The sequence below is a fragment of the Convolutriloba macropyga genome, chromosome 9 (genome assembly GCF_964194025.1).
Source record: "Convolutriloba macropyga chromosome 9, txConMacr16.3, whole genome shotgun sequence".
In the NCBI taxonomy this organism is placed as follows: Eukaryota; Metazoa; Xenacoelomorpha; order Acoela; family Convolutidae; genus Convolutriloba; species Convolutriloba macropyga.
This window is the reverse complement of record NC_134476.1, coordinates 58,446,742-58,462,800: the sequence shown is the minus strand read 5'-3', so window position 1 is coordinate 58,462,800 and position 16,059 is coordinate 58,446,742. Positions and strand designations below refer to the sequence as shown.

The window sequence follows — 16,059 nt, the reverse complement described above, 5'->3', positions numbered from 1 at the left end:
TTAGTTTTTGCCTCGATTTTTTCTTTGTATGTCATTGAATACAAGAAGGTTGTTGTGCTGTTTTCTCATTGTAAGGGTGCGTAGAGTCGTTATTTGTACAATGTTCTTTTCAGTGACTCTTAAAACAAAGTCCGGGAAACTATCAACGTTTTTGATTGTTTTAAGATTGTTGTTTTTGGCTCAACTGGTGTCACGGATTTTTTTTTCACTGTATCGGGCCTTAAATTAATTCAATTATTTGCATTGTAATGCAGAAGTTGTCGTGCCATATTTTTTAACTTCTTTGATCGAAAATTTGTTTAAAGTGAAATCATTTCGGCTACTCTTAGCTAGTTTCATTCTTCTCTTTTTATGCTCAACGAAAGTGCTTTTAAAAAGCATTTGCTCAGCAGAGCAATCTAAATAAATGAAAGGAGTCTATACCTAATGAAGTCCAATTTAAGATTCCCGCCACCTGAATTTTGTTTGTCTTAGTATTAATACTTCCCCTTGTATCCTCATTAAGAAACAGGGGTATGTGTAACTACGAAACAAAATCAGTAAAGTTGGCAAAAATGTTTTTGTTCAACAATCAGTTTTTTTTTGTTCTTTCAAGCCCAATCGGGTTTAATGGAACCAATTGCTAATATTTTCTGACAATCTGCTGGTTATGTACCAAGATAGTAAAGTGCGTATGAAAATCGGTTTGACTCTCGAAAGCAATTAATAAACTTTTAGAGATCTTTTTGAGCTTCTTTTTTTGCAATTTTGCCATGTTGGACTCTATTTTGACTATTTTTGTCTTCATCAAATTTTGATGGCTCTTGGGGATTTTCTGATTCAAATTAGTTTTTAAGTTGTTTTGGGTGCCTTTGATTTTTTAAATATTTTTTGAGTTTTTTCTTAAAGATAATGTTGTAATTTTGAGCATTTGTGGCCGATTTTTTTCGTTTTTTGAAAAAGTGTTTGCAAATTTTGTTGTGTTTTTATTTTTGAGCTATTCTATAGTTTTCACTTCTAAAACGTGCCATTGAAGGCAAGACAGGGAGTCTTTCACTGAAGCAAATTAAACTTTCTTTTTTATTCCGGGTCTTTTTAGTTCTTTACATTTTGTTGTTGTCTTTTGTAGCTGTCAGATGTTGGGTGGTAAAATCCTGAGTAAAAGCTTTTTTTGTCTTTATTTCATTTCCTTTCCCTGCAATCGGGTTTCTCTATATGAACTTTTTTGCTTTTTCTGTCGTTTGGTGTAGTCTACTAATAAATGAAAACCATTCTTCCCCTAGCCAAAAATTCTTTGAAGTCGCTTATTATCAGACGTTTGATCGGTTTTTGTTGGCAGGTGGTTTTCAATTGTTGATTTTCATATTGTTCCTTTAAGGTGATTAGTATAATTAGTAGACAAAATAATTAATAGTAAAATTAATCGCAAAATAAATGTATGTTTCGATTTTCCTCATTTTGCCTCGCTCATTCTGCTCAACGAGTTTTTAAACAGCAGTTGTTCAGCAAAGGAATCCACAATGAACCGAATCATTATAGAAAAACGAAATCTAAAAGCGGGTGAAATCCATAAAGCCTGTTTTAGTCTTTGTTTTCATCTCTAATGCTTTTCGGTATTGATACTAGCCTCTGTGTCCTCTCATTAAGAAGCAGGAGAATGTCTAACTATAAATTCAATTAAAAGAGTTTGCCCTTTGGTTTTCTGACTTTAAAGATGTTTTTGTACATCGTTCATATTTTTTTATTGTTTTTCTGTTCCTTCATTCCCAGTAGATGTTTTGAGATTCAATGGTGGCTATTCCTGGCAACTTGAGGTATGTTTAGGTAGCGAAATTGTTATGATATTTAGGAAGCTCACTACTTTGAGTTGTTTCCGAAATCCCTCGAAGTTTTTAGATCTGTTGAAACGTTTTTCTTTATAATTTTTAAATGAAGTGATGATTTTCGAACCGCTGAGTCAGGAATTGAAGCGAAAAAGCGAGTGGAATTGATGCGTGGAAGTTTGACTTCTGTTTTTATTTTTTTTCTGAGTTTTTTTTATTGTTTTCTAAATTCTGTACCGAAAAATTCCTAGTCAATTTCAGGTAAAGATTTGTGTTTTTTAAACTCTTCGAATTGTATGTCAGGATTTCCCCTGCCATGTTTTTTATAGCTGGGAAGTTGTAAGATGAGCGTAGCTGTATTGCGGTGCTCTTGGTTTTTGCTTTGTCGTCTGACGCACACCGTTTTACATTTTTCACAGAAAATTCTGTGACTTCACGTTTTCAGTAATTTTCTCACGCTTGATTCGTGCTTCTTGCGTGACTTAAATTGCGTACATTCATAAATTGTCTGTTGCTAAAACAAAATACAATGTAAGATGGAGTGTAACATGGGGACTGGTTGCCGAATAGGTAATGCTTCTGATTCTTTCGCCGGGGATGGGGATTCAAACGTTGCCAATAATTTTTGGAATTAAAGCTTTTCTGGTGGACGCGTTAAGTTTTTTCAACTCAGTTGTGTATTTGTATTTTATGGCCCGCACGTCTATTTGGCAGCTGTTTCGGCAGTCTTTCAGTCTTTGTTTATTTCTTTTTACCATTTTTCGTTTCACGTAGGCTTCTTTGACGTTTGAAATCTAACTTACATCATTCTCAGCTCAGAATCAATAGAATTTAGAATTGAGTCAGTCAGTAAAGTAACCCGATTACGATCAAGTTCATGAAGTGACATCAATAGGTACGGGATGAACAAATAAAGCACGGGTTAAGACGTACTGTTTGAAGACAGTGCATTAGGCTATTAAAGTCCCTTAGAGCAAATTGCGAATAGACTCATATTTAGAGGCTGCAATTTTCCATATTTATTGGTTCCAATGAAACTGTGGACAAAATAAAAACACTTAGAAAAAAAAGTTGTTCTAGTAATACGCTTATAGTCCTCCATTTTAGAGGTTGAATTCACCGCGTTTATTTAATCTATTAAAACGATTTTGGAAAAAATCAGGCTGTTTTTTTAACTGCTCCTAAACATTTCGTAGCAATTATATTAGTCCCGTGGTCTTTTTAATGCAATTTTAAGCTCGACTGATTTTTCGTCTGACGCGTTTGACTTTTCGTCCTCAAAAACGGGATAAGCAGGTAGCGACGAGAGCGCATTAGGTTCTCAGAACCTTTCAACTCAATTGTCTCCAAGTCTGCGAATCACACAGAAATTGTTAGGGAGACTTTTACTTAAGGTGTGAAGGGACTTTTTCTTAGAAGTTGACACCTCCTCTCTCTCTCTCACACACACACACAAACACACCGAGCCCCCACCCCGCCTCACATTAGTCCACTCACTTCAACCCCCGCCCAATGGCCACCGCTGGACATCGTTCAGCCTCTAATGGCCTCGTGCAGCCAAAGACCCCCCTCCTACACTGTTGAAAGCAGCAAATTCTTTAAAAGCACTCTCTCAAAAATGACTTCCTAACTCTGAAATTGACTTTACTTTGATTCAAAGAGATACGGTAAAATGAGTGGATGACTCTATAATTAAACATATTTGAAAGCGACTATTAGACGCCGCGGTAAAATTGTGGATTCTAAATTGAAATATAACGTAAATAAAATAAAAAAGAAGAGAATTTTTTGTTTTTCTTGACTTTTTTGGAACTGCTGATATACGAAGCTATCGCGGCTATTTTCTAACATTGTGCCGGTTATGTCTGCCATGTTATCAAAAAATTTGGATATGTGGATTTTTTTGATGGGCATCTAAAATTTGATTTTGTCTATCTATTTACTCGTCGATCTTTTGCGAAATCCGAAGCGTTGTTCGAGTGCGAAGAATGAAAACGTCAATCATTGAATTATTAGAAGCACACTTTCCACACTTTTTCCTTTCCGCGCCTGCTCTGTTGCTCGCGTTTACTAACTGCAATAGTTCAGAACTTATTGATTATACTGAAATCGAGGGAAGAGTAATTGGTGATTAATTCCAGAAAAGTCCCTCGCAATAACAATTGTGGATTTAAAAATACCAGTTAGCAGTTTTACAAATACACTTATCATCGATCAGAAGAACAATTAAGACTCTGAACCCACACCCATGTTAATACATATTTCATATTAATTATATATGAAATTTGCGTTTTGTGCGTTTTCGTACATAAAGTGTGATACAGTTCCACGTAAAAGTGTTAAGCTTGTTGAGCAGAGTAAGGATGTAGGATATAAAATCTGATTAATTTTGTTGCGAAGTGTGTCCAGTTTCAGATATGAACAAACAGTAGATGCTGTAAACGAGCTCGAGTCCCGATTGTCCTCTCTCTCAGAGGTGGAGCGAAAGCAGCTGCAGAGGCTTAGACTGGACCTTGAGTTTGACAGAAGACTGTTGGAGGAGAGAGCGAAAGTGGAGAACAAGAAGGTCTCAGCTGGAGGGGGAGGACGAAAAGATTCGGAAGTTGCGTACGCCAGAGCTTGTTAGTTTAAATATCATTTGTTGATCAATGTGCTACTCTATAAAGATTTTTTCTCAATATATTTTGAGTGTTCCATACGAAAGTAATGTCGAGTTTCAGACAGCAAGTCGGCAGTTGACCAAGTCCAAACTGACATTTCAAAAACAAACTCACGAATGCAAGAAGCCCAGTTTAATTTTGAGGCTAAGGCCTTAAGCTCAGAACAACAGCGCAATCTACTCTCGGAGGCTAAACTGAAAGAGTTGAATAAGGAAATAGAAGACACGAAGCAGAAGACAGCCCAAATTGAGAAAATAGAATCATTGCCGGAAGAGGAGACTCAGTTTGGTCATAGAGCGGAAAAGCCGGATGTTATCTGTGGAATGGCTGCCAAGACAGCCAATGATAATCAGTATCAGTACCTGGAAGAACAGAAACAGCGATATCTTCAAAGGGTTGGTGTCTTAACTGTACTAATTGACCACAATCTATAGCGTAGTGGCATTTGTTCACCCATAAAGCCCAATTTTAGATGCCCGCTATTTGAACGTCGTTCCTATAAGTATTAGTTACCTCTCTCTAATGCTTATTGTTATTGATAGGAGCCCCTGTAGCCTCTCTCTAAGAAACAGAAGTATGTTCAACTGCGAAATGCCATCAAAATAAATCGGACTTAAAAATGTTTTTGTAAAAAAAATCTTTTTTTTTTCAATATCTATTCTTTCAATCCCAATCATGCTTATTGGAATCAACGGCGGCTATTTTCCGGCAATCTGCCGGGTATGTTTTGTGTCCTGCTGGCGCTTATGCAAATTTTTGCTTGATCTTTTTTCCACATTTGACTTTTCATCATCAGAGACGGAATAAACTGTTAAAGCTCAATTGCATTCAGGCTTGTTAGGCTTCAGCGGCTCCTAAATGGACGCCAAAATGAAGTACCTAAAATGGGAGGTTCGGACTCTCTTCAATTACCCCCTTTTTTCCGAACACCCCATCACCCAGTGAGGATAGCCAGTTGTTTGAAAATGATTTGTATGATGCTAGTCGATCCTGTTCTCAAGACTTATCGAAAATTTTGTTTGTCTTTGTAATGTTTCCAGAAGAAGAGAATAACCATAAATAATTTTTTGCTTGCTGAGTTCGAGCACTTTAATTTCTCTCCTCTCGAACGAAGTTTGAGGCAATTATTGTAAACTTCTCAATCTTTTTATATGCAAAAATTTTAGCTTGACCGCTTTTGTGCTTATATTAGCATTCGTTGGTCTCATTTGACTTTTCACGCGTGAATTTAATTTTTGCGTCCTCTAATTTGCCATCATTCAGAAATTAAGGCTATGGCTAACATGAGAGCGACTGTAGTCCAGAAAGTAGCAGGGCCGATTTAGATCACTGGCTACTTTTACAGACTGTTACCCGCGAGGTCGCGGGTTAGAACCCCCACGAATTGGTTTTTAATGCACCACTTCTAAATTAAACTGCCCCACCTGACGTTCGAGAGCAATTCATGCAGCGTTAGTCGATTTGATTTGATTATCGACTGCATTGACTGAACAAGTTTTTCATTTGGATAATGACACTTGTAATTATTCTAACAATAACACAATAACACACTAATAGTCGCGCTCATCTTAGCAGGTTATTTTTGCGCTGTTTTTTTTAAAAAATTCGTAGAACAAAAATTTTCGCTTTACCTCATTTTCGATATTTCTCGTGAAATCGTTATGATTTCTCTAAGCTAGTTTCATTGTTTGCTCATTCTGATCAAAGCGCTTTAAAACAGCGGATTGTCAGCAAAGTAATCTAAGATAAACAGAATTAGTATCAAAACACGGAGTCAGAAATAGAAACGTGAGAAACACAAAATAAAGCCAACTTTTAGATACCCTCTACTTACAAGTGTGTACGTATGACCCGTATGTTGGCGCCACTTCAGATCAGCTACAAAAGCCATCAGACAGCAAGAAATAACTTTTGAAAATGAAAAAACTTAGAATTTGTCAAAACTCAAAAATGGTCAAAACTGAAAAATTTTACAAGTTGGGACCGAAAATCTGTACACCCCCCCCCATTTTTGGAAGGCAAAACTTGAGCAACCCGAGGTTGTGGCACATGGTTAGGGTTACCTCTAAACTACTCATGGACCCGACGAACGTTATTGCATCAGACCCACAAATGTGGCTATTACCACTTATATGGTGCAAAATTGGCATTTTTCGATATTTTGTTATTTATTGTTAAATTTCTTAAGTTATTTATTTTATGATACTTTAGATGACCATTAAAGGTCAAATAACCTACATTCAAGGCATTTAGAGCCACGTAATAACCATCCGTGCTTATGTCAACAAACGTAAATATTGCAGTAATTTGAAATTTACTATGTAAACAATGAACTAAAATCATTTTCTTGATTAACCAATCAGACATGTAGCAATGATGTTATGAATGATAAATATTTGATTATTTACTTTAACCTAATTGTTTGAATAGTGAAACCGAATTGCATTTAGAACCATCCATTAGAAACTGTTATACAGAGCAGTTGGCTCTCTGATTGACTAAAATTTGATTCTTTAACAACTTTAGTCTTTTTTGCTAAGTTTTGCTAGATCTTAAGATCTTGCGAGTTTTAAGTTAGATGAGCTTACTTGAAGAGAAGTTGGCAGCAATACTAGCTACTGGCTGAAGACTTACAAAGTTCAGCACGAGATTGAACATAGATTGGGATTTTCTTAACTTTAATCAACCAAATTAAAGTTAGTCCTTTAATACGTCCGAGCGACTAATTATTTCTGCGAGATAGTTAGTCAATCGAACCCAGTGAAGAACCAGGCCGGCGTAAAACTCGAGAACCAGGCTGTGATATATCGGTTCCGCTGAGATTCTTAAGCAGCCGCAACATTTGGTCCGCCGACCCGGACAACAAAAACAGCAGTGACACGAACAGCAACGAATCTTCGATTCTACTTGGTGGACCAGAGCGAAATCTCTACGATGCCCAGCAAAAGTCCCAACAGACACTGGAAGACAGCTCATTGGAAGACAAGTGGTCAACTCAAGACGTTAGAGAAAGAGCAAGCTGACCTACTCAAGTCCTCCAGAGACCTCAACGAGCTAGAAGGCTACCTGACGCAAAACAAAACAATGACGACCGAAGGTGCTTATCGATGTTTCTTCGAGACGTACGACAACTTGGAAGACAACCGACAACAACTATTAAAACCAAAGTATTGTGAAAGCTTTGACAATGACACCAAGCGTATGTTAGAAGAAAAGAGTAAAGTTTTGCGATGGGTAATTGATAAAGTACCAGATCTCCGAGACATTGAAGAATGTCGCGCATTAGTCGTCGACTACCGGAAAGATACATTGCGAGTGTACAAATAGTTGGAAGATTCTGTTCCAATTGAGAACGAATTGTTAAAACTCGAAAAGAAAATGAAAGCAGAAAATTTAAGCGACTCCGAAAAACAGATACTGTGTAATCAGGCAGAACGGTTATTAGAAAAGCTAGATGAAGTTTTCGCAGAATTTCTCCAAATAATGAAGACAGAAGCTTGTCCCCAAGGGTTTGCGAGTTTCAGTAATGCTAGAAGTTACTATCGAGACCTGATCAAGCAGTACAGGCTCAGCAAGGATTGTGGAATTCAAACATCATTAGTGTCATCCACAGCGGCTGTTGACAAAGACTCAAATGAAACTGTAATTGATACAGGAAATGGAGCATTAGAAAACGCTGAGGAGAATGTCGAGGTCTCTTCCAGGCATTCTGCTGCACACGGCTGCAGAAAACAACCCAGCATCGCCAACTCGCGATCATCGAGAAGGCGACAGATCGAAGAAATGGAGCTCGAAAACCTAAGAGCTAAGAAAGAAACAGAGCAACGACTGCGAGAGTGGCAGTTGGAGTTGGAGCAGGAGCGTGAGGAAATAGAACTTCGTTGTCAACAAGAAGAATTGCGTTTACAACAACAACAACGAGAACAAGAGTTACAACAACAACAACGAGAACAAGAGTTACGACAACAACGAGAACAAGAGTTACGTCTAAGAATACAACAAGAAGAAGATGAACTGCGTCTTCGACAGCATGAGCGAGCCCTTGAAAACGAAATAAAGAAAGCAGAGGAAGACGAAGAACAAAGACGTCTGAAACTTGAGCTGACCAAAGGAAGCTCAAGAGCTTCCGGATCAGTGGCAGATGAGATAGAAAGTGTTGGATCAAAACGAAATTTCGAAAGAACAGCTGGGTGGGCAGAATCAGTGGCTCAACAGTCTGTTTCTAGACGGCCACTATCTCCAAATGTTGTTATCGACCCTCCAACGAAAGTCACACAGGACAGAGTTGACAAACGTTTCAACACCTACCCGAAAACTACCCCGCTGTTCCAACCGGGTGAAGGACTTTTCTCAACGCAACGGACTGAACCGAGCATTCTTAAGAAACCAGAAATCCGTAAACCAATTAGAGTAACGACCCATCAGCGCCGCCGTTGAAAAGGACGACGTTTCAGCAGCATGGAACGTCAGCAGTTCAAGACAGAAACAGGAGTCAGAGTCCCATTAACAACTTTTGAAACAGGTCTGCCGAGAGCAGAAACAGGAGCACAATGAATCACACCACTCCCCAAGTCATTTACCAACCAGTAGCAAGCAGTGGTGCCAGTGGCTTGCCAAAACTAAAACTGACTGAGTTTTCAGGAGATCCCCTGGAATGGCCAGAATGGTCAGGTCTTTTTGATGTTGTTATTCATCAAAAGTCAATCAGTGATACGGAAAAGATGCAATACCTGAAGACAAGTCTCACGGGTCAAGCAAAAGCAGCAATATCGGGAATGGGATTCAGCTCGCAATCATACTATCATGCTTGGGATATACTTTGTGAGAAGTATGGCAGATCAGATGTCATAGTCAACGCTCAATTCAAGAAAATACATACTCATCCTCCAATTTGGCCCGACGATTCCACGAGCATTGTCAAGTTTGCAAATGTGGTTACAAATGTGGTGAACACCTTGACCCAACTTGGATACACATCAGACCTAGAAGCCGAAGCAGGGCTAAGTTCAACAACGAGAAAACTTTCTCCGCTACTGAGAGAACAGTGGTTGCAGTATATGCAAGATAGTCAACTACTGAGAGGCAACCTGATTTTTTTCAATGAGTGGCTTGCCTCCAAAGCTGTAATTCATGAGAACTTGTTAGCACAGACAAACTCGTCGTTTGACAGAAACAAATTTCAAAGCCGTGATAAACCGAAGTCGAGTACCTTTGCTTCAAACGCTGAAGAGTCAAGCAAACCCAAGAATTTTGAATGTCACTTCAAAGACGGACAACACCCCGTTTGGACTTGTGAAAAATTCAAATCGATGAAAATAAATGAACGACGAGAGCAAGTCCAGAAGTTCCGACTGTTTCAATTGTTTGAGACCAGGTCACATGTCGAAGGACTGCAAAAGTAGGACATGCAGTGTACCCAGCTGTGGAAGGCCACGCAGCAGGTTTTTGCACAGCGATGAAGGAAACTACAAAGAATGTCTCAGATGCTACAACGGCAGTGGCAACTAACATCACCCAAGGAGGACTTCCAGTGGTGCGAATCAAGCTGACAGAGAATTAAGCCTAAATGTACTAGCAATGTGTGATTCAGGATCCTCGATTTCTTTTGTAGACAAGTCAGTGGTGTCTAAACTTCAACTCCAAGGCCGAAAAGCGTCCTTATCAGTAGCAGGGATCCATGGCTCACAAGATGTCAAGACTGAAATTGTGCCGATAGCTGTTTCAGCGCATGAGAAGTCTCGACCATTGACAACAATACAATTCTATGTGCACGAGAAATTGAAGTTGGGAGACCAGATTGTGGAGCTGCAAGAGTTGAAAGACCGCTACCCACATTTGAGGAACTTGCCAAATCAGAACTACAATCTAAACGAGGTTCAAGTGATTCATGGACAAGATTGTTACGACATTCATCACCCTTTTGAGTTCAAGAAGTCGGAAGACAAAACTGCACCATGGGCAGTGAAATCAAAGATTGGTTGGGCCTTGAGTGGACCCCTACCAGCGAAGCAAGCGGCAACTCTTGCAACCACAGCAACATCAATTGCAGATGTAAAATTGGCAAACCAGTTGAGTAAGTGGTGGGATATCGAGTCCTACTCCTCAAACTGCGATGTCACAGGTCATTTAAAAGACGAACAACGAGCAATCAAGACGTTGGAACAAACGACCCGATTCAACGGTGAAAGATACGAAGTTGGACTTCTGTGGCGAGAGGAAGATGTGAAGTTGCCGAACAACTTCTACTCTGCAATGGGGCAGCTCAAGTCTCTAGAACGAGGCCTACAGAAAAACAAGACGCTACGAAAGCGCTATCAGGAAACCATTGACACGGATATCAACGCCGGATACGTTCGGAAAGTTGATGAAGCTGAACTGAATGAAACCAAAGACAAACTGCAATGGTATTTACCGCATCATCCCGTCATGAACCCGCACAAACCCGAAAAAGTTAGAAGAGTGTGCAACGCAGCAGCACAATATCAAGGTGTAGCCCTGAAGGACAATGTTCTATCTGGACCAGACCTGCTGCAGAGTCTGATCGGAATCATTTTTCGCTTCCGAGAACACCAAATAGCTTTATCAGTCGACATAGAAGCAATGTTTCATCAAGTTGCTGTCCCAAACGATGACAGCCGATGTTTACGATTTCTCTGGAGAGAAGATTCAGAGCGGAGAATAGAAGTCTATGAGTACACGCGACACGTTTTTGGGGCGAAAAGCTTGCCGACTTGCGCAAATTACGCTTTGCACCAAGTGGCGAAAGATAATACAGTCAACGACGAAAGTCTCGTCAGAACGGTTCAGCGAAACTTCTACATGGACGACTTCCTTAAGTCAGTCAGAACACCTCAAGAAGCAGTCGAAATCTACCAGAAAGTCAGAGACATCCTCATCAAAGGTGGATTCAATTTGACGAAATGAATAACAAGTGACGAAGAAGTCAAGTCACAGATCCCAGAGAAAGACAGGTCAACGAAAGTGGTGAAAATTTTGGAAGCTGACCATCAATCATCCCCAATCCTAGGACTCAACTGGAATGTGGACACAGACAGTCTCATTGTCTGTCGTGGAACTGAGTAAGAAGTTCCAGCAAAAATAACTCAGAGAATTGTCCTATCGTTTGTCTTAGCAGTGTTCGACCCACTTGGGATATGTTCACCCTTCACGATAAGAATGCGATTTCTACTCAAAGGCATTTGGGCAGCAATGGGACAAGCATGGGACAAAGAGTTGTCAGTAGAACAATCAAAACTGTTCAGTGATTGGTGCTCTGACTTGAGAGAAATAAGGACAATGCCAATAAATCGACTTTATTTTGAAAATGGATGTTCAAACCTCAGACTTAACATTTTCACAGACGCGTCAGAAGAAGCAATGTGCATCGTAGCATATCTGCAAGACGAAGCAACGCTAAGACTCACCTATGTGATAGGGAAATGCCGTGTGGCACCCATCACACATATGACGATACCGAAGTTAGAACTTCAAGCTGCATTCTACGGAGTTCGTCTCAGAAAGCAGATACTCAGCGAACATGTCAGTATTGACAAAATCTATCATTGGACTGACTCATCAACAGTGCTACAGTGGCTACAAGCAGCGCACAAGAAGCAACAAGTATTCGTTGAGAACAGAGCAGCAGAAATACTGGAAAACTCATCGATGGATCAATGGAGACACGTCAAACGTGTCGAAAACCCTGCCAACATCGGAACCCGAGGAATGTCCGTCGAAGGCCTTAAGGAGTCCGTATGGCTAAACGGGCCATCATGGCTCCAGGCAGATGAAGAAAAGTGGCCAAAGCCATGGTGTCATTTGAATGAAGTTGAAGCTGAGCAAGCTACCAGTACTGTAGCCACAGAAAATAAACTGGACCAACTGTATGACTGGAGACGATACAGTACCTTCAACCGAGTTAGAAACTTCATTGCCTACTGCATGAGGTTCAAGACGAAGCAGAGGGGTACCCTCAAAGCAGACGAAATTCATTAAGCAGAGCAAATACTGTTTCGATTTGTTCAAAACGAAAGCTTCCCGAATGTTTCGAAGTCGAAAGAAAACAGCAGAGAAATCTCCAAAACATAACATCGCCAAATTGTCATCATTCACAGAAGAAGGTGGAACAATTAGAGTGAAAGGCCGACTGGAGCATTCAAACCTTGATTACAATGCAAAACACCCAATATTATGAACCGCGAAACATCCAGTTGGACAACTTCTGTTGGAGAGAGCGCATCGAGACAACCTACATGAGCGCACAGAATACGTAAGAAACATGCTCCAACAAGAATACTGGATCATTGGGCTGAGAAATGCATTAAGAAAAATCAAGTCGAGATGTATCAAATGCAGACACAGGAACGCCAATCCAATTCACCCACCGATGGCGGATCTACCCCGAGAACGACTTGATGAACATGTGCTCCCATTCACTCATACCGGAGTCGACTACTTAGGACCCTTTGGAGTGAAGTTTCTACGACGTACCATGAAGAGATGGTGCTGCCTCTTCACTTGCCTGACAACCAGAGCAGTACACATCGAAGTTGCACAGTCATTGGACACCGAGTCATGTCTAGCTGCAGTGACAAGATTCATTGCAAGACGTGGGTACCCGAACACCATCATCAGTGACAACGGAACGAACTTTGTTGGAGCAGCCATTGAGCTGAAAGCATTCATGAACGAGTGGGACAAAGCTAAGATTGAGAGTGACTTAGCACAGATAAAGATTGCCTTGAAATTCAATCCTCCCGGAGCTCCTCACTTTGGTGGAATCTGGGAAAGATTGGTTTAAAGTTGCAGGAAGGTCATAATTGCAATCTTGGACAACCGAAGCCTCACTGACGAGGTACTCAGCACAACAATGTGTCTTGTTGAACAAACACTCAACGCAAGACCCCTGACAGCAGTAAGTGACGACCCTGAAGATTTGACGGCACTCACGCCAAATCATTTCTTGCTAGGACGAGAGAACACGACTGCACTGTTGATGCCATCCAGTGAACGCTACCACGACCTGAGAAAATCTTTCAAAAGGGCTCAAGCATACGCCGACATGATCTGGAAAAGATGGACTCGTGAATATCTTCCACAATTGGAACCAGAGATCGAAGTGATCAAAAGAACATGTGCGAAACGTGAAAGAAGGCGAGTTATTTTGGCTAGTAGATGAATCTGTGAAACGCTGTGAGTACAAACTGGGACGAATTATTGAGATCTTCACTGGCAACGACGGAGTTGTGAGATCAGCAAGAGTCAAAATGGCACATGGAGAGCTAAACCGGCCAATCGTGAAATTAGCGCCCGTATTCTACGATGGTGTTTCCGAGATCTAAAACAGGGCCGGCGATGTTGGCGCCGCTTCAGATCAGCTACAAAAGCCATCAGACAGCAAGAAATAACTTTTGAAACTAAAAAAACTTAGAATTTGTCAAAACTCAAAAATGGTCAAAACTGAAAAATTTTACAAGTTGGGACCTAAAATCTGTACACCCCACGATTTTTGGAAGGCAAAACCTGAGCAACCCGAGGTTGTGGCACATGGTTAGGGTAACCTCTAAACTACTCATGGACCCAACGAACGTTATTGCATCAGACCCAGAAGTGTGACTTTTACCACTTATATCGTGCAAAATTGGCATTTTTCGATATTTTGTTATTTATTGTTAAATTTCTTAAGTTGTTTATTTTTTGATACTTTAGATGACCATTAATGGTCAAATGCCCTACATTCGAGGCATTTAGAGCCACGTAATAACCATCCGTGCTTAAGTCAACAAACGTAAATATTGCAGTAATTTGACCTTTACTATGTAAACAATGACCTAAAATCATTTTCTTGATTAACCAATCAGAGACAAGTAGCAATGATGTTATGAATGATAATTATTTGATTATTTACTTTAACCTAATTGTTTGAATAGTGAAATCGAATTGTATTTAGAACCATTAGAAACTGTTATACAGAGCAGTTGGCTCTCAGATTGACTAAAATTTGATTCTTTAACAACTTTAGTCTTTTTTGCTAAGTTTTGCTAGATCTTAAGACCTTGCGAGTTTTAAGTTAGTTGAGCTTACTTGAAGAGAAGTTGGCAGCAATACTAGCTACTGGCTGAAGCCTTAGAAAGTTCAGCACGAGATTGAACATAGACTATCACTAAGGATTTTCTTAACTTCAATCAACCAGATTAAAGTTACAGTCCTTTAATACGTCCGAGCGACTAAATATTTCTGCGAGATCGTTAGTTAATCGAACCCAGTGAAGAACCAGGCCGGCGTAAAACTCGAGAACCAGGCTGTGATATATCGGTTCCGCTGAGATTCTTGAGCAGCCGCAACACCGTACTTATCATTTCTAATGCTTATTGGTATTGATACTTATTAGTTATTTTCCTGCAATGCCACCTAAAATTTGTGTTTGTATTATGTCTCGTTCCGGTTCAAAAAACTGTCCTGAGTTACGAAAATTGTATTTTTGACGAAAAATGTTTATTTGAGCGACCTAACATTCGTGTTTAATTGCTCTTGAACGCAGTTCATAGCAGTTATTGTAAACGTGTGTGTCCTTTTTATGCAAATTTTTCGTTTGACAGTTTTGCGCTTTTCTTCTAGAACACTCTTTGACTTCTCAAGTGACTTTTTGACCCTCTCGTTCATCATTTTTGAGTGATCTCTAATGCTACGAAGTAAAGCTTTTTACTAACATAAAATAGGTTGCAGCATAGAAAAATTAAATCACTCGTAGCCCAGTGGTTAGGGCGGGAGGCCGAGGAGCCGGAGGTCAGCTATTCGAGTCGCGGTGGGGGTCATTTTTTTGCTCCCATAAAGAAAAATTGATTATGCTAAGGACCATGAATTAAATTGCCTCGCCTGTCGTTCAAGAGCAATTCTTCCGACATTTGTCGTTTATGTTTGCTTTATCGCTTGTTAGAGTTTCTAAAAACATGTCAGGAATTACTGAAATTGTTTTTTGAGCGAGCTATCATCCTTGTTTGATTTTTTGCTAAATACAGTTTTGGATATATATGGCCTGGTTTACGTAAATGATTTTTTCATTAAATGTTTTTCGAGCGGCGTGACGTTAGTTTTTGCTTTATCGCGAGGTAAAGTGTCAAAAAAATGCCATGTGATAAAGAAAAATTGTTATCGGAATATGTTTATATGTGACCTAACATTAGTTTATCGCTGGTTAGTTTCAAAAAATATGTCGTGTTTTATGGAAAATGTTTTTTGATAACGTGTTTTTGAGCGACCTGAGCTTCGTGTTTGCTTTACCGCTAGTTGAAGTGTCAAAAAGTATGCCCTGGTTCACGTGAAATGTTTTTTGTACACTTTTTTTGAGTGACCTAACTTTCGTGTTTGCTATATCACTAGTTACAGTTTTGTCCTGTTATGTCCTGTGTCACGGAAGTTGTTTTTTTAGTGACCCAACTTTTGTGTTTGCTTATTCGCTAGTTACAGTTTCTAAAAACATGTCAGCGGTTGCGGATTTGTTTTTTGAGCGAGCTAGCATTCAATTTTGCTTTATTGCAAAATACAGTTTTGGAAATACGCCCTGGTATACGGAAAAGGTTTTTTCATAAAATTTATTT

At 39.7% G+C, this 16,059-nt stretch overlaps 1 protein-coding gene across 4 annotated transcripts in view; it reads left to right on the top strand.

Moving 5' to 3' along the window:
* LOC142345890 (uncharacterized) overlaps positions 1–16,059 on the top strand; it is a 268,945-nt gene that overhangs the window by 205,325 nt on the left and 47,561 nt on the right. For 3 of the 4 annotated variants that reach the window (XR_012759361.1, XR_012759360.1, XM_075398324.1), the window contains exons 15-16: positions 4,212–4,423; positions 4,523–4,857. Coding sequence is in view for 1 of the 4 variants with exons in the window: in XM_075398324.1 (XP_075254439.1) it covers positions 4,212–4,423; positions 4,523–4,857 (547 nt within the window). In the remaining 3 variants the exon portion in view is untranslated. The remainder of the gene's footprint in view (positions 1–4,211; positions 4,424–4,522; positions 4,858–16,059) is intronic. The other variant, XR_012759362.1, reaches the window with a different exon arrangement.